This window comes from Protopterus annectens, chromosome 1.part1 (genome assembly GCF_019279795.1).
Source record: "Protopterus annectens isolate FY-2018-M chromosome 1.part1, PAN1.0, whole genome shotgun sequence".
NCBI classification, from domain to species: Eukaryota; Metazoa; Chordata; order Ceratodontiformes; family Protopteridae; genus Protopterus; species Protopterus annectens.
In genome coordinates, this window is record NC_056726.1 from 354,926,815 (window position 1) to 354,954,740 (window position 27,926).

The following is a 27,926-nucleotide window of genomic DNA, read 5'->3' on the forward strand; positions in this document are numbered from 1 at the left end:
TTGAGGTCTCTGGAGCGTGTGGTGCAGGGATTGGGATTTCTTTAGATGTAGCATTTCTAACAGAGCTGGGTCAGACATGGCTTTGTAAGTCAAGCAGAGATTACTTCTTAGTAGGCGATATGAGACAAAGAATAGCTGGAGTTTTTTTGAGTCTGTCCATGTAGGACATGTATTTAAGGCCTAGGATCCTCTTCATTAGGTACTTTTGTGGCCTCTCCAGCTTTTGCATGTGTCTAGTGAGGTACATGCCAAATGGGGAATTATACTCTATAATTGGTCTAATGAGGGAAGAGTACTGAGAAATGACCTTTTTCTTCCTGGATGCAAAACCCTTGGTAATGAGATTTTCCACATAGAAGGACTTTCTGACCACAGTGGCAATGTAGTGGTCAAAGGAGAGGTTGCTGTCAGCCTGCGTCCCCAGATCTTTTGCAACTCCTTCAGTGTTCAATGGGCTCCCATCGATGTAGTAATTAGTGGGAACAGTTTTTTCAAAAAGGGGATGACACATTTTTTTGGCAATAAGTTTAAGGCCATGGTTTTGACACCAGTCATTGGTCTCAGTGAGGCCTTTCTGTAGGATGTCTGCATCATTTGGGGAGTTAATAATGGCTCCCAGCTTGCAGTCTTCTACGAACTTGGTTAGCCAGAGTCCCTCCATGTTGGCCTGGACTTCTGAGAAGTAGATGCCATACAGGAAAGGACACAGGACCGATCCCTATGGGACTCCACTTGTGACTGGTTGGCAGTCTGACTTGGAATCTGCTACTTTCACACTGTGGGCAAACCCACCTAACGATATAGGGGTCGATGCCTTGTTTGGTGAGTTTATCAACAATTCCTGAGTGAAGAATGGTATCAAAGGCCTTGGCCGGATCGAGTTAGGCTGTATGAACTGACTGACTCTCATCCACAGCTCTGGTGACTGACTCAAAGAAGTCCACCAGGTTGAGCAAGCATGATCTACCTTTCACAAAACCAAATTGCATGGGATATAGAGTTTGGAGATTCCTTATATCCTTGTTAATTAGGTCCACGATGATGCACTCCATAGCCTTTACATATCAGACACGTCAGGCTAATGGGGCGATAATTTCCAGGGTCTGTAGTCGCTCCTGCTTTATGGAGAGGGATGACTGTAGCATTGCACCATTCGGTAGAGACAAAGCCTGAGGTGAGGCTGTGAGTGAACAGGGCACACAGATGTGGTGCCAGTTCACTTTGTAATTTATGTAGAACACAACCAGGGATATTGTTGGGTCCCATGGAAGCTGTATTCTTGGCCTTGGACAATGCAGCTTTAACATGTGCTGCTGTACTGCTGGTTGCCTGGCATTCTTCCGGTATTGAGATTGGCCCTTTGAGGGGGGGGGGGTAAAGTTGGCACTGAATCTATTAGCCAGTATGTTGACAATATCTGTTGGCTCAGTATTGGAGGTACCATTGTGCAGTAACTCAGAGCAAATCTGGGTATTGCTGTGGAGATTCTTGATATAACTATAGAAGGCTTTATTCTTTTTAGTGCCTGCCACAATTCTGCCTTCATAGCTGGCGTTGGAGGGTTTTGATGAGAGAGGAGGGAAGTTTTCCTGTCTTGAGACTTCACCTTTTTCTGCAACAGTTTCTTCCTTCTGTTGTAGAGTTTATTAATGGCAGAGGACCACCAGATTGGCTTCCTTTTTTTGGAGGAGAGCGTCTTGGTTCCATTGGGTATGGCTAGTTCCATGCATTTGTGTACATCTTTGTGCAGTGCCTTGGTGTATGATTCGGCAGTCATGCATCTATTTTCCATTGCCATGGGTGCCGTGAAATTAGCCACCTCTGTTTTTAGGAGTCCATAGTCAGCTTTGGAGAAGTTTTTCATGGTGGATACCTTTGTGTGGGGGGGTGTGGGTGAGATGTGTATTTCCATGATGATTAGTTTGTGGTTAGATCTAACCAGGGAGAAATTAACTATTGGTGTAGAGCAGTGGTTGCCCATGTTAGTAATAACCAGGTCAAGAATACTGCTTCCTCTAGTGGGGGGTAAGAATGAGCTGGACCAGGGCATTAGGATTGATGAATTCCAGGAAGCATTGGGCCAGTGCATTGGTGAATGAGTAGTTTTCCCAGTTGATGGAGGGGTAGTTGCAGTCACCTGGTATGAGAGTGTTGGGTTGGATCTCAATAGTTTCCAGAGTGCTTAGAAATGTGGAGTCAGAGTCATGGGACATAGTTGGGGACTTATTGCAGGGTATGACCTGAATCGCCGTATTACCCAATGTTAGTTGGTGCAGTATTTGTTCCAGGACATTTGAGTTAAAGTCCAAGAACTCTCGTGCAATTGAGTTTGGGCTCGTGTATGTTTCCCAGTTGATGGAAGGATAGTTGAAGTTACCCTTGACTAGGGTGTTAGATTTACCTTAATTGTCCCAAGTAGATCTAAAGCTGTGTGGGCATCTTGGTTCATGGAAGTGGCCTGTAACTGATGACCTGAAAGAGGGGGGGGTGTTACCCATAATAATTTGAACTTGGAGTAGCTGTATAGAGTTTTCATGTCTAACCAGTCTAGAGGTGCAATTACCTTTAATGGAGATAGCTAACTTCACCTGCTTTGGTTCTCACACTTTCAGTTTGCGGTCTGAAAGTGTGGAAGGCATTGTAGCCTTGATCCAGGTTTCTATGACTGCACAGACATAAGCATCTTCCAGGGAGAGGAGTGCTTCTAGAGAGTGCAGTTTCTGACTTAAACTCCTAGCGTTCAGCAATATGACCCTTAGTTTGTTGTTGGTTGATAGTTTCAAGTTGGGAAATTTGTCGTTGTGACCTTGTCTAAAAAAAGGCATTATGGGGGAGGCAAGTGTCTTAGCCAGCAACCAAAAGCCTAGAGATGCCAGGTGAAGACCATTTCTGGCAGAGCAATGTGGACTATCCACCATGTTGTCCCAAGCTGACAGGAACTGGATCCCCTTAGAATGATAACATTAACTAAGCCAATTACTGAAGTCAGTCTTTTTCTGTTTATACTGTGATGATATCCTAGGTGAGGGTAAAATGCTGCTCAAAGCTAGGGATATACCCGCCTGGGACACTTGTTCAGAGAGCTCAATCATGTCTTTCATCATACAATCCAGAGTGGTACATCTCAAGTCGTTCACACAAATATGAACTATGACCGAGTCATAACGGTACTTGTTGAGAGACTTGAGTACATGTGTGATCTGGTGAATCCTTGCACCAGACAGGCAGCTGACTGTAACCTTCTCCTTACTCAACCATGTTTCCAGTTCTTCTGTAGTTTCAAGCACAGAAGTGTTTCAGAACACGTACATGTTTTCACTTCTGCTGGTTGTTGTTGTTGTGTCTTTCGGCTTATCCCGGTTAGGGGTCGCCACAGCGGAACTCCGGTCCGCTAATGATTGGCAGTAAATTTTTACGTACTGAGTTGCCAGCCCTAATGTACAACCTTCAACGAAGGCATGCCCATTCACGCATGCCTCCACACAGAAGATGCTCTAGCTGAGAATCGAACGCGACAACGTCTTGCTGTGAGGCATTTCTTAAATTCTGGCAAGACTTCCCACTCTGACAACATGTTATGTCAGGATGCTTAGTAAATGACATTCAGAGATGGTGCTTTGGGTCTAATCTCCATGCAGTCTGTATTGCATTTGTGTGCTCTATATAATATACTAATGACTAAAGGTAGATCATTAGCTTAAAAGCCATATACTTCATGTCCTACTGGATACCCGTGCAAGGGATCAGTAGTAATACATACATTTGTAGTCTCTTGCCATTGAGGTGGTCTTTATGCTTTCCCTCTTTTTTTACCCCAGTCTTTAGAGCAGTCCAGAAAACAAGTCTATACTTGTGCGATCCTTGCTCTGTCACTTCTTGTGGAATTAGTCTGAAGTCATATATTTATTGGATACAGCCAGAAGGCCTTTAACTGGATCATTGCTTTTGGATAGGCTGACTTCAGTGTAGCTTTATATTGTGTTATAGCTTTTTCCATTATAACGCAGGTGTTTGGACCTTCGGTGTCTGCCCCCACCATATGTGATATATATTAGATGTATTGTGACAAGTGTGGTTTACTCACTTGTGCAGCAGTTATGGGTTAAATGAAGTATTTAACAGTTACAGTGTATCAAATATAAAAGTCTTCTTTGATAGTGAGTATAAATCATCTTTAACCATGCCATATTGGGTAACCTTTTGTAGTGTGCTTGTTAAATTTTAATTGCACTATTTTATCAGTTTAGCGTAATGCATTTTTGAGTGAGGCATGTTATGTTTACGTGCTTTAGGTGCTGTTTACCCCAGCAACTCAAGCTGCAAGGCAGGCTGCCTGCACAATTGTAGAAGCCCTTGCCACCATCCCAAGTCGCAAACAGCAGGTCCTTGATCTCCTCACAAGGTATGTTGATGTAATTTTTTTTTAAGTGCTTGTTGCAGTATAGTTTTTTGCAATGTCTTTGGGATCTTAATAATATGGCTTGAATGCATTGCTTTGTGTGAGCATCATTGAAGTGCAAAGAATTCGATGGAATAAGTTGCTAGTACAGTTAAATAGCCTTGGGAGGATATGTTTAGTGGTCTTTTGAATCATTTATGATGTAGTTGGTTTGACTGACTGACTAGTTTAAATGAGTAGTTGTACAGATCCAAGGGCCCTTTTCAGTCAGAACTTTGGCAAGCAGTGGCATACACAAAATGTCCATAAATCAGTGGAAATCATGACCGGTATAGACATGCACTGATGTGGTATACAAGATTAAATTCAGAGATCTGTTCCTCCCTTCAGAGACATTCCTTCCATTCCATCAAGCCAGGCTGTTGTGGCAGGACCAGTTCTATGCGAGTTCTAATCATTCATGATAGAAGTTCTGTTTAAGGCTGCTACGGTATGCCAAAAAAAAAAACACTAGTGCTGAGGACCCAATATAAATCTCTTCAGACTGAAATAGTTTGTAGTTTAAAAATAAGTTTCAAGATGTTATGTTATCCCTTCAGTAGCTCCTAGAATACCTCTTGTCAGACCCCCTCTTGGTCATCCTGGACATTAATGATGCTTAATTTACACATCTGTCTGTAGGAAGTGCATAACATTTGTGGTATTGTCTGATGACTTCTGTTCACATCCTTGTCCTTTGGGATGTCTGATTCTCCCAGGGTATTCATGGAATACTTAGCTACAATTCCTACCCATCTAAGGGTCAAGGGAATACACTTTTTCCTTTATCTGGATAACTTTGTAATTTTGACAATATCTGTGGAAGAATTTACCAGGACTCAAAATTGCCACATCTACTGTGCTTCACCGTCCTAGGGATATCCCCAACTTTCAGGAAATGAAGTATTAACTCCGTCCCATCCTGGAAACTAAGATGTACAGACTTTTTCCCTCAAGAAGAATGCTATTTGGAGTTCTTTTTTAACCCAGTCAGCTGAGCAGGTATTCAAAGACAGCAGGAGCTATCCTGAATTGTATGGGTCAGATGTTGAATTTTCTCCCTACGGCTCCATTGGCCAGGCTGCATGTGTTGAAAATACAATGGCTCCTAAGGAACCTCTGGCGCTAACACTTCCAATCATTGGAAAAGTAATTCCATTCATGGGAATTCATGTGGTTGGTAGCTCTGGTGATAGCCAGCCATTTTTAGGATTGAGGCAGACGATCCTTAATTTCGGATGCCTGTAGTTTGTCTTGGTGAGTGCAGACAGAATCCTTTAAAGTTGGAGGGGGCATGGAACAACAGGGACGTTGACATGCATGTCATTATTAAGTACATGTTCCTTCATTTATGTCTTCTGTATCCTAAAATCAGTCCTGATGTCAGGTATCATCAGTTTAGTCAAGCAACCACACAGTTTCGTGGTACATAAACAAATTATTTATTTATTTATTTAAATTTGTTGACCGGGAGTGTCCGACTGGACGTGGGTCCATTTTCAGCGGAGGCCCGGGGAGAAAAGCTCCACAGTAAAATAAACAGACAGTAGTTACATTGGATTACATAGCGATTAACATAGAAATTACTTACAACTTATTTACAGATGAAGAACATAGTACATCAGTAGACAACTAGAATCTTTATCTGTGAAGTACATAACAGGCATTAACAAATGTAACAATGAGAAGTTCCTGCTGTATAATAAGTACTAGGCTTATGAGCATCTGAGCTTGCTATCATCAAGGTAGTTAGTGGAGGTGAAAGCAAGGTAGTAGTTGGATGGGGTGGATGATATTAGAGTGGGAGTTGCAAGGGCATAGCCAGCATGTTTTAGGTGCGCTTTTAATAAAGTTTTGAAGTTGGTGTATGATGGTACGGTGGTAATTGTGGGTGGGAGTGAGTTCCATAATTTGGCTATGGCGCAAGAGAATAGTGCTTCACCAGCAGAGTTATTGGCTTTAGTGATCTGCAAGTGATTTTTGTTGCTGGATCTTAGTGGTCTGGTGGTGCGATAGGGTTGGAGTAGATTCTGGAGGGATGGGACATTTAGTGGATGGTTTACTAGTTTGTGGGCGAGTGAGAGTTGATACCACTGAAGGAGGTGAGGGAGTTCAAGCCAGCCCAGTTCAGCAAGTGAGAGACAGTGGTGACTACGGTAGGATGCCCCTGTGGCGAATTTGGCGATTTTGTTGTAGCAGGTCTCTAGCTTGTTTAGATCACATTGCCTTAGGTTGGTATATACTGGTGAGGCATAAAGTAGGGTGGAGATAAGGTGGGAATTTGCTATTGAAATCTTTGCTGCTTTGGTGAGAAATTGTTTATTTCTGTATAATGCTCCTAGTTTTTTTGTGGACTTTTTTTTATGGTCATGGATATGTGAATGTCAAATTTTGAGATTTGTCTATTTCCACTCCTAGCAATTTGGTGTGTTCAGTTGGGTATATAGTGGGTTTGTCTTTTGCTGTGATGTTAAAGTGAGAGTTGTTTTGAGTATGTTTGGTGGGTTGGAAGATGAGTAGTTTAGTTTTGTTTGGGTTGAGTATTAATTGGGCATCGGATAACCATGTTTCAACAGAGGAAAAGGCTTCCTGTGTGACTTTTTGCAGTTTGGGTAGGGACCGGGCTGAGCAGATGATGGTTTAGTCATCTGTGTATTGGATGAGTGTGCCATGTTTGGTGGCAGAGGCTAGATTATTGGTGTAAACAGAGAAAAGTAGGGGTCCAAGGATGGATCCTTGGGGAACCCCTATGGAGACAGGTAGTTGGGGAGATATGTCATTCTGCCATACAACAGATTGTTGGTGGTCAGACAGGTAACTCTGAAACCAGTTGGTGACCGATTGTGAGAAGGATAGGTTATTGAGGACAGAGATAAGTTGTTTGTGTGGGACCATGTCAAATGCTTTAGATAGGTCTAGGAAAGTAGCAGAGGAGAGATAGCCATTGTTTTTATGCTGAAGGATAGTGTTAGTAAAGGAGAGTAAGGCAGTGGTGGTGCTATGCTTTGGTCGGAAACCATGCTGAGTACTGGAAAGGAGGTTGTTAGTAAGGAGGTAGTGTGAAACCTGAGAGTGTATACATCTCTCTAGTATTTTGGAGAGTGGAGAGAGAATAGCTATGGGGCGGTAATTGGTTAGTTCTGCAGAGGGTCCGCCTTTGTGGAGGGGAATTATATGTGAGACTTTCCACAATGTGGGAACGTAACTTTCTGACAGAGATCGGTTAATCAAGATGGATACTGAGTAGGCCAGAGCATCAGCTGCGATTTGTAGGTATTACTTGGGAGGTTGTCTGCTGCTGATTTGGTGGGTTTAAGTTTAGTTAAGAGTTTTTTTATGTTGGAGGTAGGTACAGGAGAAAAAGCGAAGGCAGTGGGGAGATTACTAGTTGAAGGTGTGGGTTGGAAGGGAGGGGGTTGTGTTGTTTAGCTAGTGATAGTATGGTTTGGGTGAAGTATGTGTTGAATGAGGTAGCAATATTTTCTGAGGAGTGAGGGATGTTAGGAGGAGGGGTACTGACATGAAATGAGGTCACATAATCCATTTGTGCAGGTTGGATGTGATAGCTGACTGAGTATACCTTTTTAAACTGTATGAGCAGAGCCTCTCCCAACTCACAGATATGGAAATTGAAACCTGGAGGCTTCCCTTGAGGTCAGCATACTTTCTAGGGGGTATCCAGGTGGTAGTTCTGTTTACCCTTCCCACAGAATCACTACATTTGAGAGTTTCTGCACAGATACCCCTGCAAAGGATCAGTAGCAATGCATAAATTTTTGGTGTCTTGCTGTTGAGGTCACTTCTTTGTCGTCGTCCCCCCCGATTTTTAGAACACTTCAGAAGACAAGTCTATACTTGTACCATTTTCTGGTACCCCTTTCAGCCAGACATATATTCTCTTTTCAGAGGAAGTTGAGCAGTATGTCTACTGCTCTCCTCCGTGTGTCTTAGCCTTTTTTCACCAGCAATAAAGAATCCTGATGCAACCAAATCTAGAGCACCTCTGGGTTACATCCTGTAAAATAGGAACATGATCCCTCATTGAGGCTTCTTTCCCACTGAGGACTTGCACGTTATTAAAGAGGCATGGAAACCCAGTATTAGTAAATCTTTCCTGACACTAAGTAACCGATTTTTGTTTTTTGGTACACAAAGTAGAATACAGCCTGAGGTGGCCTATGTCCAGTGGTCTTACATCCTTGTTCGATTAGAGCCTTTCTTGTGCTGCATTCGAGGTGAACCATTTGGTGTCATGCTTATCTGTTTTCTTGACAACTTTACATGCTGTAAGGACAATTTTTAAATGGATCCTTTGAGGCCCAAAAGAAGTTGGTGCTTCCCCCTGTGGGATACATATCTCTTGAACAGATTTTTGCCTCATATTTTGGTTCATTTTTCATAAAATTATGATTTTCTGGCAAATTAGTGGCAATGGCAAATCTTTAAAGCTTGAAGAAAATGACTGACGTTTGATTTTCAGACTTTGTACCCTTCAGAAAATAAATGCTAAGGCAAAAGCTGTTATTTCAACTTTCTAAGTTAGTAAGAGCAATATTTAAAAATTGTCCACATTTTTGAGCCTTTTCTCCCATTTTTTTATGGCTTTGTCCAGATTACTTACTTTAAAAGGTTGAGAAGTAGGGTGGGATATGAACTTTGTCTGGGGCAGGGGGGTTCTCTTTTCTGTTCAGACCAGCAGGATTATTGCTGTTTAAATTATTATTGTCTTGGCCATCAGGAATAATGTCATCCATTTATTCTGCCAGAATTTCAGAATTACATGCCTTAATGTACATAGCTACCTTACACCATCTTCTTTTTCAAAGATGTGGGGCAATTAATTATTTATTTGACATTTGGTTACCGGGAAAGATTGACTGGGTAGGGAACCTGTTTTCATTGGAGGCTCTGAGAGAAAAGCTCCATTAAAGGAAAACTCTGCCCTCTCCTACAGTTTAACTCAATCTTTAGCTTTCTCTTCTCCTTAGAGTATGGTTCTAATATTATGTAGGTACCAGAAACTTGCTTGTACTTTTTAAAACTTCTATTTCCTTACATTGTAATCAAAGGAAGGGAAAGCCCACCTACTTTGTTTTTAAGCTCGACTTCTCACATACTTTGCAGAGGCATTCATCTCTCCCTGCGTGACATATCACAGACACGTGTAGTTTACTCTGTCAGGTACTACTGTCACACTTAGATGGGCAATTAGTCCTACTAACATCAGGAAAACAGTAGCTGATATAAAAAGACAGAAAGCTATGGAACTGTTTTCCACTGTTTTTATTGCAGAGAGGAGAACTTAACACTCCCCTTTCATAGCAAAACAAACCAATTAGATCAGTCAGGGGTTAAAGGCAGTTGTCACCTGTGTTGAAATGCTAATCTTTAAATGTTCATTATTTATAATAGCTCATATGTTAAGATAACGTAAATGTAGCATCAAAGTTTTCTGTGATATTTAGAGAAAATTCAGAAAATAGATAAATGACAGCTGAATGTAAAAATCCACAAATACCACGAATAGAAGGCCAATTCTGAAGTAATGAAAAATAATTTATTAAAACGAAGTCAAACACACAAAAATATTTTCTCTAGCACCTCGGCAACACTTGCCTTTAACAGAGTAAATAATTCAGAAAATACTTTTTCTTGTTAACTATCAACACATTTACCATTTTCAAGCCCCCCCCCCCCACACACACAGAGTTAGACGTGCATTTAAACACACACACACACCACAGATCTATTTGTGTTTGTGTTTACACACATAGTTACACAATTTCCATTTTGATTTGTTTTTCTTTAAAGGACGTGAAGTACATTCACAGGCATATACTCTACTTTTCCATTTTATATGTGTGTGTGTGTATATATATATATATATATATATATATATATATATATATATATATATATATATATATATATATATATATATATATATATATATATATATATATTTATACACACACACACATGTTTCTGTGCACGTGTACATGTGTGTGTGTTCATAGATGTGTACTAGGCCAACAGCCCTGGAGCCTTTACAAGCTTAGCCCATAGAAGTGCCCTGGCATCATGCCACCGTTAGTTCCCAGTGCCGCTATCAAGTAGAGCCACTGGAGTGCTCCCCAGGGTGAACTTAAAGGTTCATGGGGGTGTGTGTGTGTATATATATATATATATATATATATATATATATATATATATATATATATATATATATATAGGTGTGTGTGTGTGCGCACGAGATGCCCCAGCACTGGCAAACAGCTAGGGGATGTACACAATGGTTCATAGGTTGGTACTTGGCTATCGGCCCTAGGGCCTATACAAGCCTAGCCATAACAATTCCCTGGATATTTCTTCCCACAATATTTACTTCCCTGGACCCCTGTCTAGCAGGGTGATTGACATGATCCAGGGGTGAATTTCCTCTCTCCCATCCAATCATCAAGGTTCCTTTTGAAGAGGGCCAAGGAGATGCTCTGCTTGACATGTATGGGCAGTCTATTCCAGAGTATGGGGAGTCTCTGGGTCAGGAACCTATCCCTCCAGCATGTTTTGTTCATTGTGATGACAAGGTTTTGATCCCTGGAGCATGTGGCTCTGAGGGATTGGGGTTTCTTTAAGTGGACCATATCCAACAGCTCAGGGTTTGACATGGCCTTGTATGTTAAGCAGAGATCGCCTCTGAGTAGTTGATATGCCACAGAGTATAGCTGGAGTTTTTTTTAGATGGTCAGCATAGGGCATCTGCTTTAGGCCTGTGATTCTTTTAGTGAGATGTTTCTGCGGTCTTTCCAGCTTTTGCAGATGTCTTGTGAGGTACATACCAAACGGGGTGTTGTATTCTATAATGGGTTTAATGAGGGATGAGTACAGTGGGACATAGACCTCCTTTTTTCTGGATGAAAAGCCGTTAGTGATGAGGTGTGCCACATAAAGGGTTTCCTGACTGTTGTGGCAATGTGGTTATCGAAGGTGAGACCACTGTCCACCTGTGTCCCTAAGTCTCTCATCAGACTGTCGGTGTTTAGTGTACTGCCATCTATGTGGTAATTCATGGGTACATGTTTTTTCCCAAAGGGGATAACTATACATTTCTTGGCATTAAGCTTGAGCCCATGGCTCTGGCACCAAGCATCTGTTTCTGTAAGGCCCTTTTGTAGAATATCCACATCATTTGGGGATTCAGTAATGGCTCCCAGTTTGCAGTCATCTGCAAACTGTGTTAACCAGAGTCCCTTAGTGTTGGTCTGTACTTCAGAGAAGTAGATGCCAAACAAGAGTGGTCCCAGGACTGAACTCTGAGGTACTCCACTTGTCACTTGTCTGAAGCTGGATTTGGAGTCTGCTACTTTTACAGTCTGGGTTTTGTCAGTAAGCCACTTGGCAACCCATCAAGTGACGTAGGGATTTATGCCGAGCTTAGTACGTTTATCTATGATTCCAGAGTGGGGGATGGTGTCGAAGGCCTTGGCAAGGTCCAGATAGGCTGTGTGGACTGCCTTACCCTCGTCCACTGCTCTGGAGACTGATTCAAAAAAGTCAGTCAGGTTCAGGAGACTAGATCAGCCCTTCATGAACCCAAACTGGGTGGGGTCCAGTGTTTGAAGGTTGCCAAGGTCTTTGTTTATAAGTTCCAGGATAATGTGTTCCATGCCCTTGCAGATCAGGCTTGTCAGATTGATGGGACGGTAGTTCCCGGGATCCAAGGTGGATCCCTCCTTGTGGAGTGGGATAACTGTAGGGAGGATGACAAGTGCACACATTGAAGTGCAATTTCCCTTAAGAGCACACAGAGACCACAGTCAGTCTGGGGCTGTTTTTTCCCTCTTTCTCCAGGTCAACAATAAGACTCCCCACTGGCATAGGTATAGGGTTGAGATCTCAGCTGAGTGGCCAAGCCAAAACCTCCAGCACCCTTTCTGTCCAACCAGTGCTTCGTGTCCCTGCACAAGTAGCTGACACACACACTCTGAGATTTGATTTATATATAAACACACACAAGCACACACACCTGGGAAAGGCTGGCACAGGTTTATGACTCATCCGCCCAGACTATACGGTAGTTACAGCTGCCACTTGCCACTCTTTATCCATTACTTAAGGCCCTTAGCATAGGGTGTCCAGTCTTACTGTGTAATGTTACTATTTATCCAAATGGTAGTTTGACCAAGTAAGGCTATTGGAGTGGCCTGTATAGTGTCACCAAATAGATATGCAAGTACTCTAAGCTTAAATATGGCTCACAAATATCAGCCACAAAGATAGGTTTAAATATATTTAATATTAAATAATAAAAGAACAAGACAATGCTCAATAAATCCAACACAGTTACTTCATAGTTCTAAATCACAGGCAATATTTTAAAACATTGCAGGACAGTCTCAAATACAGAAAACATCTAAATTATCTTTACTATATTCCTATCTATATCTAAAAGAGATACTATGCCCCAAGTCTTATTTACAGCAAGGCAAGTGCAGATGGTGGTGATGAGTGGATGTTTCCACGTCAAAGACGAAATGCACAGTAGAGAGCTGTTAAATTAATATCAGATAGTACTGTTTGGATGACATCATTTTTATCACCTGACTTCAGTTCCCAGGCTAAAACAGAAACTGATAGAATTTAACATCTGTGTTAAAAATACATCTTTCTCAGAAGTTTGCAGATCGTGAAATTCCTAAAACAATCAAAAAAAAAAACAATAGAGCACTTGCAAAACAATGCAAAAGGCACCCTAGTTCTAGACATCTTGTCTTCCTGCTGCATTGAAACTAACGTTTATAACACAATCATAAAACAATTTAATTTCAACTTCTTCTCTTGAAGTTTTGCAAGTTAATCTTCTACATACCTCTCAACTTCTTACAGCAAGAAATCTGGACAAAGCCATTAGTAAAAGTGGGACAAAGGCCCCAAAATAGGGGCAATTTTTAAATATTGCTCTTAAAAAACTTAGAAAGTTGATAAAATAAATGGTTTTGCTTTAACATGAATTTTCTGAAGGTTATGAAGTCTGAAACATAAATGCCTGTCATTTTCTAACTTCAGTCTTTAATGATTTGTCACTAGTTTGCCAGAAAACCACAATTTTATGAAAAACGAGCAAAAATATGAGGCACAAATCTGGACATTCTGCAAAAATCTATACAGTTGAGAAGTATGATCTTCCATGTTCCAGCAGGGTATGCTGTGGTTACATTCTTGAAGCTCAGTACTGTACCAACCCTGTTCATTACATTTACTTTTGCACAAGTCATATCAATATTCACAAATGACACAGAATTATTTACAAAATTCCAGATAGCTGGGCTGGCAGTTTCACAATATGTATGTATATATACACAAAAATATACATACGCACATACTTGTGCAATATGGGTGCATACAATTTATTTATAATAAACTTAACATAGTAGAGTTAAGCATTCTTAATGTATACAATCTGGTAAATATCACTTATTGTTTTACTTATTCGTTGTCACAAGTGACTGTGTGTGTTGCACATGCAATCTTTGTCCATGTCTTTTTGTTCTTTGTATTGCTAAGTGCATTTATTACATTTTATTAACTTTGCCAGTGTAGCCAGAGTTATGTCTGAAAAGGGTCATGGGAGCAGTTCACTTTCCTGGTTACGAAAGTATAAATAAATAGAAAATAGAAAAGGTGTGAGCATGACCGAAATAATTAAGAAACTAGTAAAGCACATTTTAATTCTGCATTATTTATGTGAGAGAGAGAAACTTTGCACTGAAGGCATTGGGAAGTAGCAGATCAACTTAGTTTGGAATCCTATTGTTTCTTGTAAATGTACAGCAAAGATCATTTACTGCAGTGCCAGTTTTCACACCTCAGCGCAAGATTGTGGGGGAAGGTTTGTCATTTCTTTTAACACTGCAAAAATAAGTTTGCAAAAACCTGTTATTTACCTGCTTTCTTCTGCTGAAAGCAGCTCCGACAGACCCATAAATGAACCTTAGTCAGAAAAACAGAAGTAGCTCTGTTACAGAAGGTGTGTTTAGATGATGGTGCTTCACAGTCCTGCCATCCTATATCAGTGGCATGAGAAAACACCACCACTTTCTTATGTCTAGCATGACTTGTATAAAGAGGACTTGAAATGTGTTCCGGGAAGAATGGATGAAAGCAAGAAAACAAGGTCATGTTACCAAGGCGGGCCCCATCATCCACCATTTTGAGGGAAACACATTAAAATTGTAAAAGAAGCATTTGGAGTGATTTTGAGGCATTAAAATAGCTCAGAAAACAACGATAATGAAAACAAAACATGTTTTTTGGACTTCTAAGGTGTTTTCCTTTAAAAGAACAGTAAGAAAAACTATTTGTGTACTTAGGCAGTATAACATTTGAGAAAAGAAATAGCCATTTACATAATTCACAGGAAAACATAATACACAGACAGCATATGGGAGTGCCCAATGAGACATATACCTACATTTCTCTCAAGAAACTTATCAAGCATACAGGCATTTTTCAAAGGAGATTAAGAAAAATACAATGGCAGACATATATTTTGCAAAGAGAAGGTGAACAATATATGGTAGATAAGACAGAAAATTATATATTTGAACAGTAAACTGCATATAAGGAAGAAATGCATTAAATAGATCTACACATGGCAGAAGAATAGAAGTAGAAATGCTTTTATAATTTTTCACAGATAGTTAAACAAAGATATTTGAGAAGATCCTGAAACTGAAATCTAAAATAAGTTTAAATAAACTCTGAAGCTTTTTACATATTGAACACCACTGGATTTAGTAAGATTACCTAAGCTAACTCACTTTACAAGTTGGACATGAAATTTGTGTGCTTTATTGCTGAGTTAGTTCCTTCATTTCTGATGCAGAGTGGATTTAGTTTGATGTTTGAGACTGGGAGAGGGGCATTAAGTTTGAAATCACCATCTACACTGGCTTTATAGAGTGGCTTACTAAAAAAACCCATAACCCAAGAGTCACAAGAAACTGTTAAAACTGGCTAAAGGACGAGGGTTACAGGGGTTGGCTGTGACTGGGACTCCAGGTCGAGTCACACTCCATGTCACAAGGCTCAGTATGTGGGCCAGGCTTGGCCCTGTTGTCTCAGGCCAGGCTACCAGCAAACATAGGAGGACTGAGGAGGACTATGAGTGACAAGTTTGCAGATGACTGCACACTGGGGCAGCGAGCATACACAGACATCCATACTTCATTATCCAGAAACAGAATCGAGGAACTGATAGCTGGTGCCAGAGCCATGGCCTGAAGTTAAATGCCAAAAATGCCAAAAATGATACCCTAACCCGGGAAAAACAATAGGCTACCTAAGCCTAGGCAATACTAAGAGGTTATCAACACAGAGGGACCTGGGGACCAGGGGGGACAGAGTTTACTTTGCTTTCTCACATTGCTAAAGTGGTTAGAAAGACCTTTCCACATTGCCCACCTGATCATGAACAGATCTACAGGATCCATTGATGAGGTCATTGTTTCCCTGTACTCTTCACTTATCAGACCAATGATCGATGACAATGCCCCATTCGGGATGTATCTCACCACCACCTGCTCCATGAGAGAGACCCCCCCAAAAGTTCACCAAAAAAAGGATAAAGGATCAAAAATCTGTCATATGCTGCCAGACTGAAGAAACTCCAGCTCTATTCAGTCGCATACCGCCTGCTCAGGTGAGGTGACCTGACATACAAGGCCAGGTCCAACCAACGAATTAATAAACACATCACCTCAAAAAAAAAAAAAAATCTAATCTACCTAGAGCAAGCGACAGCGACTTAAACCTTTATAATATATATAATAGGATGCTGAGGGGGATAGATTTGTCACAGAGACCTCCCTATGCTGTGGAATAAAATCCCGGTCCATGGAGAGGCAGCTCGCCTGTTCTGTCTGAGAGAAATCTTGACCGTGGATGGGAGATCGAGGTTTACCCCAGGAATCATCTCTGTGTCTCACTGCTGGCACAACAACAACAATGGGCACAATATTTTTTTAATAAGAATAAGGCGTAGGGGTGTAAAAACTGGGCTAGGCTTATAAATGCCTTAGGGCAGATAGCCTAGTATAAACCTATGAACCTATGAAACATTTAAATGCACTTTGTTTCGTACAAGCAGCAAATCATTTTTTTCAGACTTAGCAATGCATATTTTTTATGACTTAATTTAATGAGTTAAAGGATCGTAGATGTTTTGGTAGTTAAGGTATAGTTATAGTTACTTGTACTTCTAAAACTAATTTAAAGCTTTTGTCAGAATTATTAAATATATATTTTTCCAACATGAAAAATGTATGTATGCGGTGTTGCAGAGGTTAGCATGGTCGCCTCACAGCAAGAGGTTCTCCAGTTTGATTCTCTGCTGGACTGCCTTCTGTGCAGTGTCTGCATGTCCTCCCTGCGGTCATGTGGGTTTCCTCCGGGTGCTCCGGTTTCCTCCCACATTCCAAAGACATGCAGTAGGTGGATTGGACACTCTGAAGTTGCCCATAGGTGCGAGTGAATGTTACGGATGAAGTACTGCAGCAGGGCTAGCCACCCGGTGGTCAGTGGCGGCTGGTAACTTCAAATCAAAGGGGGGCTGCAGGAGACAGCTGAATGGGTGGGGTCAATGGGAAGGGGTGTGGCCAACTAGAAAGGGGAGGAGCTATGCTCAAAACCACAAAAACTAAATATACTGACCTGGGTGCCAAACAGTCATTATGAGCGTCCAATCAAGACAAAATGAAGTGTAGAAGAATAAAAATATTTCAATGCATTGGCTGCATGACAGCTTAATATCTAGATGGAAACAAAAAAGGTTGAGGCATGAAAAAATAAATTACTTTTTTTAAATACATTAATGGAATGTCAGTCAAAATCAAGTACAAGAAAAACAAGCAGCACTCAACTCAAACCACTTCTTGCACTGCAGTTCTAATTATAATTTATATTCAGCTTTATTAAAGTACCAAGTAACATGCTGAAAGTAGAAATCTCTGATGCCCCCACTTGTAAAAATGTTCCTTATTCAAAAAAAGACCTGGTGCCTGACATCTACTTGTTTCATGGGGAAAACATGATCAAAGTAAAAAATGAAAAGCAAACAAGAAATAAGCTCAAGATACATTGCTTAAAAGGATTACTGTACAGCTTATGGACCACGCTAAAAGAATTACTGTACAGGTTATGGACCACACAGATGGCATTCTGTTTACGGGTAAAGCTTGCAGAGATGACTGGAAGTCTTCAAGTGTAATGAGACTCTTAAAATAACGTAATCCTGTCCTTTATTACAAATACTGGCATATGCATTTCAATAACCAAGGCTTATACATTATCTAGTTAAGTATTCTCTACATGGCAACAGAAAGGCTTTCAGTGTTGGTAATTCTTTAACAGTATGCTTATTAAAGCTTACTTGCATCTTGCAATCTCAGCCAAGCTTACCTAATGGTCATTAAAGTATTGCTACTTAAACAAAGAGCAACAGGCACTGAGTAATAAGCATAAATCAACAGTACAAAAAATATGACAGAAACCAGACCATTCTGTAAAAATCAAGGACAGATGAAAAGCAACTCTAGTACTTGTGTCTACCTTGGAATGGGGGATACTCTGCACATTTACACTGCATAACTACTCCTTGCCTTGCTTCAACACATCCAGAGTCACTACATTGGGGAGTGGGGTGCAACAAGTATGTCACAGTTTGAAATGTCTCTGGCTGACTTGTGATGGCCCTGACACATTTCTCATACCTCTCAACCTCAGAGCAAGAAATCTGGACAAAGCCATACAAAGAAATGGGACAAAGGCCCAAAAATAAGGACAATTTTTAAAATATTGCTCTTATAAACTTAGAAAGATAATAGAGGTCTTGCATTAGTATGAATTTTCTGAATGGTATGAAATCTGAAACTCAAATGTCTGTCATTATTTTTTAACTTCAGTCTTTAATGATTTGTCACTAATTTGCCAAAAAACACAATTTTATGAAAAATGGACCAAAAATGTGATGTAAAAATATAAACTAGCAACACAATACGGCTGGGAACCTGTCAAAGAAGGGATACTTTAATATTAGTACTGCTAACTTGAGCAACTGACAAAATAAAAGAATCTACATGCATTTCTGAAATAAAAGTAATCTAACTGATTATTACCGTTATTTCTTAATTATAAACCCTCCATGTTTTCTTCCAAAATTGCTATTTTGCGGAGGGATCATTAGGGGAAGAGCAACATTTTGAGCCAAAATCAGGGACAGTTGAGAGGTTTGGCTATGCGTAATTCTATAAAGCAATTTATTTGCATGTACCTCTCAACCTGTTAATGCAATAAATCTGGACAAGGCCAAATATATTGGGGGAGCATATAAACAGTACTAAAAATTGCTCTTGTATAAACTGAGACAGTTGATAGAACAGGTCTTACCTTAGCATGCATTTTTCTGAAGGTTATGAAGTCTGAAACTCTGTCATTATTTAGTGACTTAATTCCTAAATGATTTTCCAGAAAACCACAAATTTTATGAGGAACAAACCAAAAATAAGAAGCAAAAAATCTATTCATTCTTTGAAAATCTGGACAGTTGGGAGGTATGGTTCAGCTGGGGCTGCCTAAGTTTGCCGCCCTCCCCCCTCATAAAACCATGGTCAAATGGAGCTTCCCCCTGCAGCCATTCCAATGATCCATTACTTGGCTATTTCACTCCATTTACCATAAACACTAATGTGCATACTGATTTACTTCTATGATGATTTGAACTTCATTTGAAAGTTTTATTTTGCATTTTACAGCACAAACACTAAGACATCTGCTAAACAAACTTGGCATTAAAACTTCTCTGCCATTAAAACTCACATTCATTGAAACCCACATTCAAAGAAAATACATTTTACCCGTGGCAGATAAAGATTAATTCTGAGCTGTTTTCAAATCATAGGCCCCTTGCATATGAAACATACATGTGATCTTTGATACACCTTCCTATTGCTTTGAACATTTTTCCAGTAAACAATGAAACAAAACGCATGCACCAATGACAAAACTGCCCATTTCAGAACATTTCCATCATAAAAGTCTACTCAAACTTCTACGTTCCACTATTATCAGTAAATATGTACAATTCTACAGTCCACCATTATCAGTAAATATGCACAATCTCTCTGAAGCAGTAAAAAAAGTCATCTAAATAATTCCACGTTAAATAAATCTGTAATGAAGAGGTTGCTGCTAGCAATCACCTTTATATTTCATGGTTTCATCGAAAAATAAAGTGTCTGATGCCCCTGAGGAATAAATTGACTACATTAAAAATAAGCTAGTAATATTGCTATAGGAAATGGATGGCAAACTGATAACAGGCTCATAGTTAGCATCTTAACTTTCAGTACGGCAGCATTCACCCCTTATGGGAGTAGAACCAACAACCTTCTGCATCAAAAGCAAGTACACAACCTGTTGTGCTATTAGCAATGCGAGCTGACTTAGCATAATCAGCACTAAACTTCTCTTCCCCTGCATCTCTCAGCTCCTTGTAAAATCTACTCAGTACTCAACTGCATCTCAACTTCGCAGAACAAGAAATCTGGAAAAAGCCAAATTTATTGGGGTGGGTCAAAAGGGCAAAAAACAGGGACACATTAAACATTGCTTGTATAATCTTGGAAAGCTGCTAGAATAAAATCCGGTGTTACCACCATACATTTTACTGCCAAGGTCCCTGTGCAAGAGAGTCAGAACAACATACCACTATGCCAAATCACCTGCTTTGTGAAAGAAAAATGCTGTGTTACCACCATACATTTTACTGCCAAGGTCCCTGTGCTAAACAGTCAGAGCAACATACCACTACGCCAAATCAGCTGCTTTGTGAAAGAGAGGAAGACTGAAACTTAAATGGCTATCATTTAATGAATTCCGTTCTCACCATAGCTGTCAACCTCTTAGCACAAAACACCTGGACAAACCCAGTAATGGGGGAATACAGCCCTCAAACATATTCAGTGAATTCAGTTCTTGCCATAGTTGTCAACCTTAGCACAAAAAACCTGGACAAAGCCAATAACAGGGTAATACAATCCCAAAAAATAGGACAAATTTCAAATAGTCATCTTATAAACTTAGAAAATTGCTATAATAAAAGGTTGTGTTTCTATATATTTATTGCTAGAATAAAAAGTTGTTTTACTATGTATTTTCTGAAGAATATGAAGTCTGAAATTCAAATGCATGTCAATGTTACTTCTGACGGAACAAAAACAATTTTCAGCAGAGGCCCTGGGAGAAATACTGTAGACACGTCTTTGTAAAATGGCAGGACACCAGAGCAAATCCACACAAACACAGGGATAAGATGCAGACTCCACACAGAAAGCACCCCAGCCAAGAATCAAACCAGAAAACCTATAGCTGTGAGGCAACAATACTGCCACTGCACCATCAACTATGTAAGGAGTTAAACATTCAGAAACCTGAAGTCTGAAATTCAAATGCCTGTCAATTTTATTTAACATTTTTTAATCAGGACAATCTGACTTGGAACAAAAAAACAATTTTCAGCAGAGGCCCAGGAAGAAATAATGAAGACATGTCTTTGTAACCTGGGAGGACACAAAAGCAAGCCCACACAAACACAGGGAGAAGATACATACCCCACAAAGATGGCACCCCAGCCAAGAATCAAACCTGATAACCTGCAGCTGTGAGGCAACAGTGCTACCACTGCACCATCAAATATCAAGCATTGCAACATTTACAAACCACAGATATTATGAGGAACAGATCAGATCAAATATGAGGCAAAAATCTGCAATGTTTTTACAAATGGTGGTGGGTAGGTAATTCAGGTCTTTAACACCTGCATACAAGGTACAGGGTTCAAGCCTGAGGTATTCCCTACCACACCACCATGAGTCTAACCACCAGTATATTGCACCTGGGGCATTCACACAGACACACATACACACACCTCTCCCTCTTGTAGCAAACACCACCAAATCCCTGTCCACACACTTGCCTGCAGTAGATCTTCCCTGTAGCAAACCACCATAAATCCCGAGTACGCTACGAAACCCGCGCAAATCCACACCGGACTCTGTCGCAAGATCTTCCCCCGACGAGACTGCAGCAAACTCCAATCCAGACCCTGCCCGTCATGAGATCTTCCCCTTCCCCCGACGAGACTGCAGCAGCAAATTCCAGACTGCTGACGTTGCAGTCCGATGCCGACGCGTTTTCCCAGCGAGTTCCAGGACAGTCTGTGCAGTTTAAAACTGCATAGACTTTCTGGGAGCTCTGTTCTTCGTTTCCCACTCAGGACTGCTGCTGAGACAATCTGCGCATGCTCCAGACTGTCTCAGCAGCAGTCCAGACTAGTGCGCATCCCCGAAAGTCTGCGTTTTTTTAAATTTTTTTTATTTTTATTTCTTTATTTTTTCTTTATTTACAGTTGAGGGGGCTGCAGTCCGGCAGTCCAACAGCACGGGCCGCCCCTGCCGGCGGTGTAAACCGTGGCTTGAGATGGTCACTGTTGAAGTGACACCTTGATCCCATTTGCAAAAAATGTGAAAAGGGGCAGAGGATAGATGGAATGAGTTTTACATGGTAAAGTTACATTAACAAAAGAAGTAAAGTAGAGTTACATTTAGTCAGTAAACAGCAGTTAAGTAACTGGTAAGGTTTTATGAGTATTTTACTGGGATACTTTGATGTAAAAGATTGTTTAAAAGAAAAATAAAAAGAATAGTTGCTAGGTGAGGTAATGAGGAGCAGTGAGAGGAAAGATGAATGAGCTTAGTTTTATGTGATGGGTAAAAGGATAGAGGCATTAGTAGTAGAATAGGAGGGGGTTAAGGTTGCCAGCCATCCCATTATCAGAAGGACACTAACAGGTTGAGCTGCCTCATCCCGTTGCCCACAGTGCAAAGTAGTGGGACTTGAAAAGCCCCACGTTTCGATCGCACTGAATTGCCGTGGAATAACTGCAATTACTGTGGCTTTTCCATGGCAATTCAATTACGTCACCAACCCGGACCTGCGGGCAGAGCTATTCCCTGTTAGGTGTGGTTTCTTTAAATCGTGCAACAGTTGGTTGCAGTTCATGAAGGGGGTAGGGATTGAGAAAGAAAGAGCCCTGCAAAGATCGGAGCTGTGGGGCGGTTTTGTTTTTAGCACTCCTACAGCCGCCAAAAAAAAAGACCGATTTTTTCCCCCCTAACAGCCGAGCCTGCCATCCATCCATGTAGCCAGCAGTCCAGCCATCCATTTATCCGTCCAACCAGCAATCTGGCCATCTAATCATCCATCCAGACAACCATCCATCTAGCTGCTATTCCCACCAGCCAGATGGCCATTCTGGCAGCCAGCCAGCTAGCCACGCCAGCGGCCAGGCCTCCAGCCAGCTGGCCACTCCGGCGGCCAGCCAGGCAGATGATGTACTCATAACAGCATCTCCTTCACCACTCCTGTGGTGATGTTATGGTAGAGGGTGTGGCCAGTGTCATAGGCCACACCCTCGTGTCCCAATTTGGCCCGCTTAAAAGGTGGCAGCCCTGGGGGGGTCAGGTAAAGTTAGTAGAGAACAGTACTTCTGAAAGAGGTGAAAGTTTGAGAGAGGAAGATAGAATAAGGTAAAGTGTAGAGGTGTTGGACCTGGCAATAAGTAAAGCCCTGCATTTTCCATTTTCTTCTGTCATCAAAACAGAGGATTAAAGCTATTGCATCTTGTTGATTTGCATAGATAATGTTGATATTTTAACAAAAGTAAAGAATCTGATGTCGCTTTCATTCCTCTTCATGGTGGGGGATGTCTTCAGACTGTTTTCTGCTTGCAACTCCCATACCGGGGAAATCCAATGGCCTGGCAGACAAGCTTGGCAGGTCGATTCTGATCTCTTATGAGTGGTCCTTCAATCAGTAGCAGACTTCAGCCATTGGGACCAACCCTGCTGTGACCTGTTTGCATCTTCCCAGAACAAGTGCAACTACTATGCTCTGATATCCCCTCTGGAGGAGTTCCTGAGGGATGCTCTGGTTCACGATTGGCCCCTCAATTTCCTCTATGCTTCAGGCAGAGACAGACCATCTTTTTGTTTGTTTCATTCCAGGGCTGTAGGGAAGTTTAGTGTCTAGGCAGACTCTAGAGGACTAGCTTATGTTCCCTTCTGCTGTGATCAGTAGGAAAGAGTCTTGCAAAGGCAGGTTAAGGAACATTCACTTAGGCAGCAGCTACTGCTGCCTTTTCAGGAATGTTTCAGCTTAGTGCCTGTGAAGCAGGAACCTAGATGTTTGTTCATTCTTTCTTTGGCATTACATATGAGTGTATTTTCCTGTGCACGTGCTTCTTCTGTCTTCGTCTTTGGTTGTTTCTCTTATGGCATTAATGCTTTGTCCACTTTATGGACAGTACAACAATAATTGTCTTTATGAACAGTGATGTGCTGCACAAGTGTACTTGCCTTTTGTCACAACAGCCATATATATTCATATTGAATGATCACTGCTGCAGTATGAGCTCCCTCCATTCCCAGGTTTCCTTATCTGTGATGGAGGGCATTGTTTTTGTGAGGCTGCTCTTTCTATATTCTTCTGCTGTCCCTGTGACCAGTGTTTATTTTGAGTCTGCATTTCAGACTTGGTAAGCACACTTGTTTCAGACTACCTCACGCACCCAAAAAAAGAATGGAAGAAGGCACAGGCACCTCACCCCTTTGTGTGTGCATCCTACTAATGGTTGAGGTGCAGGAAGTCATTCCAGCTGGTTAGATATCTGCCTTTTGCATATTTCCCACTCATTGTGTGCTTCAGCAGTGAGCCCTGCTGCTCAAACATCAGCACCAGATGGGTGTGTGTGTTCATACAGCTTTGCTTTCTTCATCCTATCATACTGCTCAAACATCTGAAATTGCTAGTACATTCCGACAAGTTAATTTTACTGTGTCACATTTTAAATTCTGCGTAGCTTTCAACTTGGAGGATAGTATGATTCCTGACCATACTACAAATTCTAAATGGAAAGCAGAAAGATCTGACCCTTTCAATTGTCCACATCCAAGACTGTTGATGACTGTTTCAGCCATCTTGTTGAAGATAGCTTGGTCACCTTTTCAGTGTCCATGTCTCTGTAGTTGCAGTATGTATTCTTCAGGTGGCAGCTAATTGTTAGTTAAGTTTCCACCCAAAATATTAATGGCACCACTTTGGGACTTCAAACTTTAACCATCTTTATTAAATCACATTTTAAACAATGACATAATTACCCACGCATTAATAGAAAAGAAAAAATATAGCAACAAATTGTCATTTTTTTTGTGCAGTATAGATGTATTTTTAACACTCATCATTCACTCCAGTCAATTGCTCAACTCCTGTCTTCCTTTATACCTCATTCCTCCTACTGAACAGTATTCTTCATGTATTGTCCTCAAGATTTCTATTTACTTCTATGTAATTTGCTCCTTCCCTTCAGATAAGGTTAACAATTGTCTCGGCTGTGGTAAGCAAATCCCACAGAGACTTTCATGCATTGCGTGTCACCTGTCTAGGCCCTCATCACAATGTCCCTAATTGCCATTTTTGTGCCTCTTTCAACTCTAGGACCATCAGGTGTAGGGAAGAATTCTTAGTCAGGCATCTAAGTCTTCTTTTTCTTTCGGCTGTTCCATTAGGGGTTGCTACACCGTTTCATCTCTTTCCATTTCTTCCTGTCCTCTGCATCTTGCTCTGTCACACCAACCACCTGCATGTCCTCTCTCACCACATCCGTAAACCTTGTCTTAGGCCTTCCTGTTTTCCTCTTACCTGGCAGCTTCATCCTTAGCATCCTTTTCCCAATATACCCAGCATCACTCCTCAGCACATATCCAAACCAACGTAATCTCGCGCCTCTGGCTTTGTCTCCAGACCATCCAACCTGGGCTGACCATCTAATATACTTATTCCTAATCCTGTCTTCCCTCGTCACTCCCAGTGCAAATCTTAACATCTTTAACTCTGCCACATCCAGCTCTGACTCCTGCCTTTTTTGTCAGTGCCACTGTCTCCAACCCATGTAACACAGCTGGTCTCACTACCCTGTTGTAGATCTTTCCTTTCACTCTTACTGGTACTTGTCTGTCACAAATCACTCCTGACACTCTTCTCCACCCACTCCACTCTCTTCTTCACCTCTCTTCCACACTCGCCATTTCTCTGAACTGTTCTTCTCCCCGGGTCTCCACTGAAAAAGGCATCGTCCCAGTTGGACCTACCCGGTCAACAGATGTCAAATAAATAATAGTCTGCAGTCTACTTCACATTATCTGACGGTGTCCGCCAGTCTTCCTGAGATTGAGCTCCCTAAGCGGAGGAAAAAAGACCCAATCTTTGGGCCTCTGATGACAACCGTTCCCCATCTGCCTGTCCCGCAAGGCTTATCAGTGACAAAGGCAAGGCGCTTTTGCAGCACTCTTCTGCAACCGAAATGGTGGCACAGGCCTCTGTCAAGACCCGTAAGGAGTCCACCGTGCCTTCTGTTCCATCAGCTTCTGCACAGGCCTTGGCTTGCAGTTTGTTGGCTGGGTTTGGAGTCACTCAGTAGATATCTGCTTCCAACGAGTGATCTTTTACTGGTGGCATTCCTTTGAGGTGTCAGTCTGCATCAGTTCTTCCTTCCCAAGAAACTGGCATCACGATTGGGGACGTACCTTAGCTCAAGGATATGCAAGACGTGGTCAGATGAACTGAGGACCTTATTTCCTTAATCAGAATTAGGCAAACCCATTTTGGAGTCTTACACAAGGAAAAGAAAGAGGGATTCTGCCCCTGAGGTTTTCTGTGAACCTCCTGATTCAGATGAGGATTCTGACCCAGGAGTCTGTCTTTAAGGAGAGACCTTCATTATTTCTTTTGAAGATTCAGATTCTGAAGAGAATCTGTCTTCAGCTTCACCTCCTGAATACATCACTTTTGGGCAAACACTCCATGCCATGAGGCAACATTTCCAGTGGGAGGCACAGGAATATCCACAATCTAAAAAGAGGGCTAGGGAGTTCCTTGACCTCCCGGAACACAATCCTTTGGCTCTTCCTCCTGTATTGGATGTGGTAGAAGATGTTTTTATGGATGCTTCCCTGAATCCTATATGTCCAGTCCCTCAGGTTTTTACAGGGTGCTGGACTCGCATAAACATCTATTCAAAAGTCCTTCTGCTGATCAGAAGTTATCATTCCAGGACCCGAGAAAGCAAGAGCCAGGTCTTCAAGAAACCCTTAATGTGCTGACAAAGAAAGCAGGGCCCTTGACACGTTTGGTAAAAAAAAGTTTACACTTCTGCTACCCTACCCATGAGGGCCCTTAACTGCTAGTTTCATATAATGATGTACAGAATTTTAGATCAAATAAAGCAAAAGATATCCTCTCTGGAGGAATTGCTAGACCTTTGCCATTCCAGCTCCCAGGTGCTAGACACTCCTAGGTTCATAGGTTTCATAGATTAGTACTATGCTAACTGCCCTTGTGGGCTATTTTAAGCCTAGCCATTTACCTCATGTGAGAATCAAACCCTGCACTTTGTGTCTGTAAGGTAAGCACCTTAACCATTATGCCAACCATTGCAACTGTGATGCTATGAAGGCCTCTAGCCAAGCTGCAGTGTCGGGTTCTTTCATTAAAAGGCATGCTTGGCTTAGAGAACAGACCCTACCAGACCATGTCAAATCAAACCTTTTGGATGCAGCCCTGGATAGGGACTTTTTTCTTTGGGCCAAAAGCGGAGGCTGTGCTAAAAAGGATGGAAGATAAAGCAAGATATATGCAGGCTGTCAAGGACTTCCTCCAAGTTCAGCCTCTTAGATTTAATAGGAAATTTCCCACTAAATACTGTTCCTTTCCTTCTCAATCAAAAGCAGGCAAAGGAAACCCTGGAGAGAAAGCCCTCAAAGGGCAGCATCAATCACAAAGGCTTAGCCAATGGTCTGTGGAAACCTCCAGGAGGGGGGTTATAGGCCACAGGGCCCTGGCAGAGAGCAGCAGTGACCTTTCCTCCCCCCCCGTGCCCCCCACCCTCTCTAAAAAAGGTAGGAGGAAGGCTTTCCCTGTTAAAACTGGTCACTCGTTACTTCAGACAAATGAGTTCTGAATGTTATCTCAAACGACTAAATTAAGATACTCAGGTTACCCGGATATTCTACCAAATCAAAGACCAGAAGCCCTTTTTCAAATTCACAACCTGTGTTCACAGGGCTCAGTGGAACCATTGCAAGAACATCAAATAGGGAAGGGGTGCTCTATTCCAGGCTGTTCCTGGTTCCCAGAAAGGAAGGGCCTTGGCACCCTATAATAGACTTGTCCACCCTCAATCAGTCCCTGCAGGTACCAAAATTCAAAATGTTGACCCTTCAAAAACTTATCATAGTCCCTCAGGCCTTAATGGTCACCGTGGACCTAAAAGATGCTTGCTTTCACATTCCTACAGAGGAATCTTGCAGAAGTTTTG

At 41.5% G+C, this 27,926-nt stretch overlaps 1 protein-coding gene across 1 annotated transcript in view; it reads left to right on the forward strand.

Moving 5' to 3' along the window:
• UBR4 (ubiquitin protein ligase E3 component n-recognin 4) overlaps positions 1 to 27,926 on the forward strand; it is a 3,959,899-nt gene that overhangs the window by 3,318,943 nt on the left and 613,030 nt on the right. The window contains 1 exon segment of the mRNA XM_044087073.1: positions 4,293 to 4,402. Coding sequence (XP_043943008.1) covers positions 4,293 to 4,402 — 110 coding nt within the window.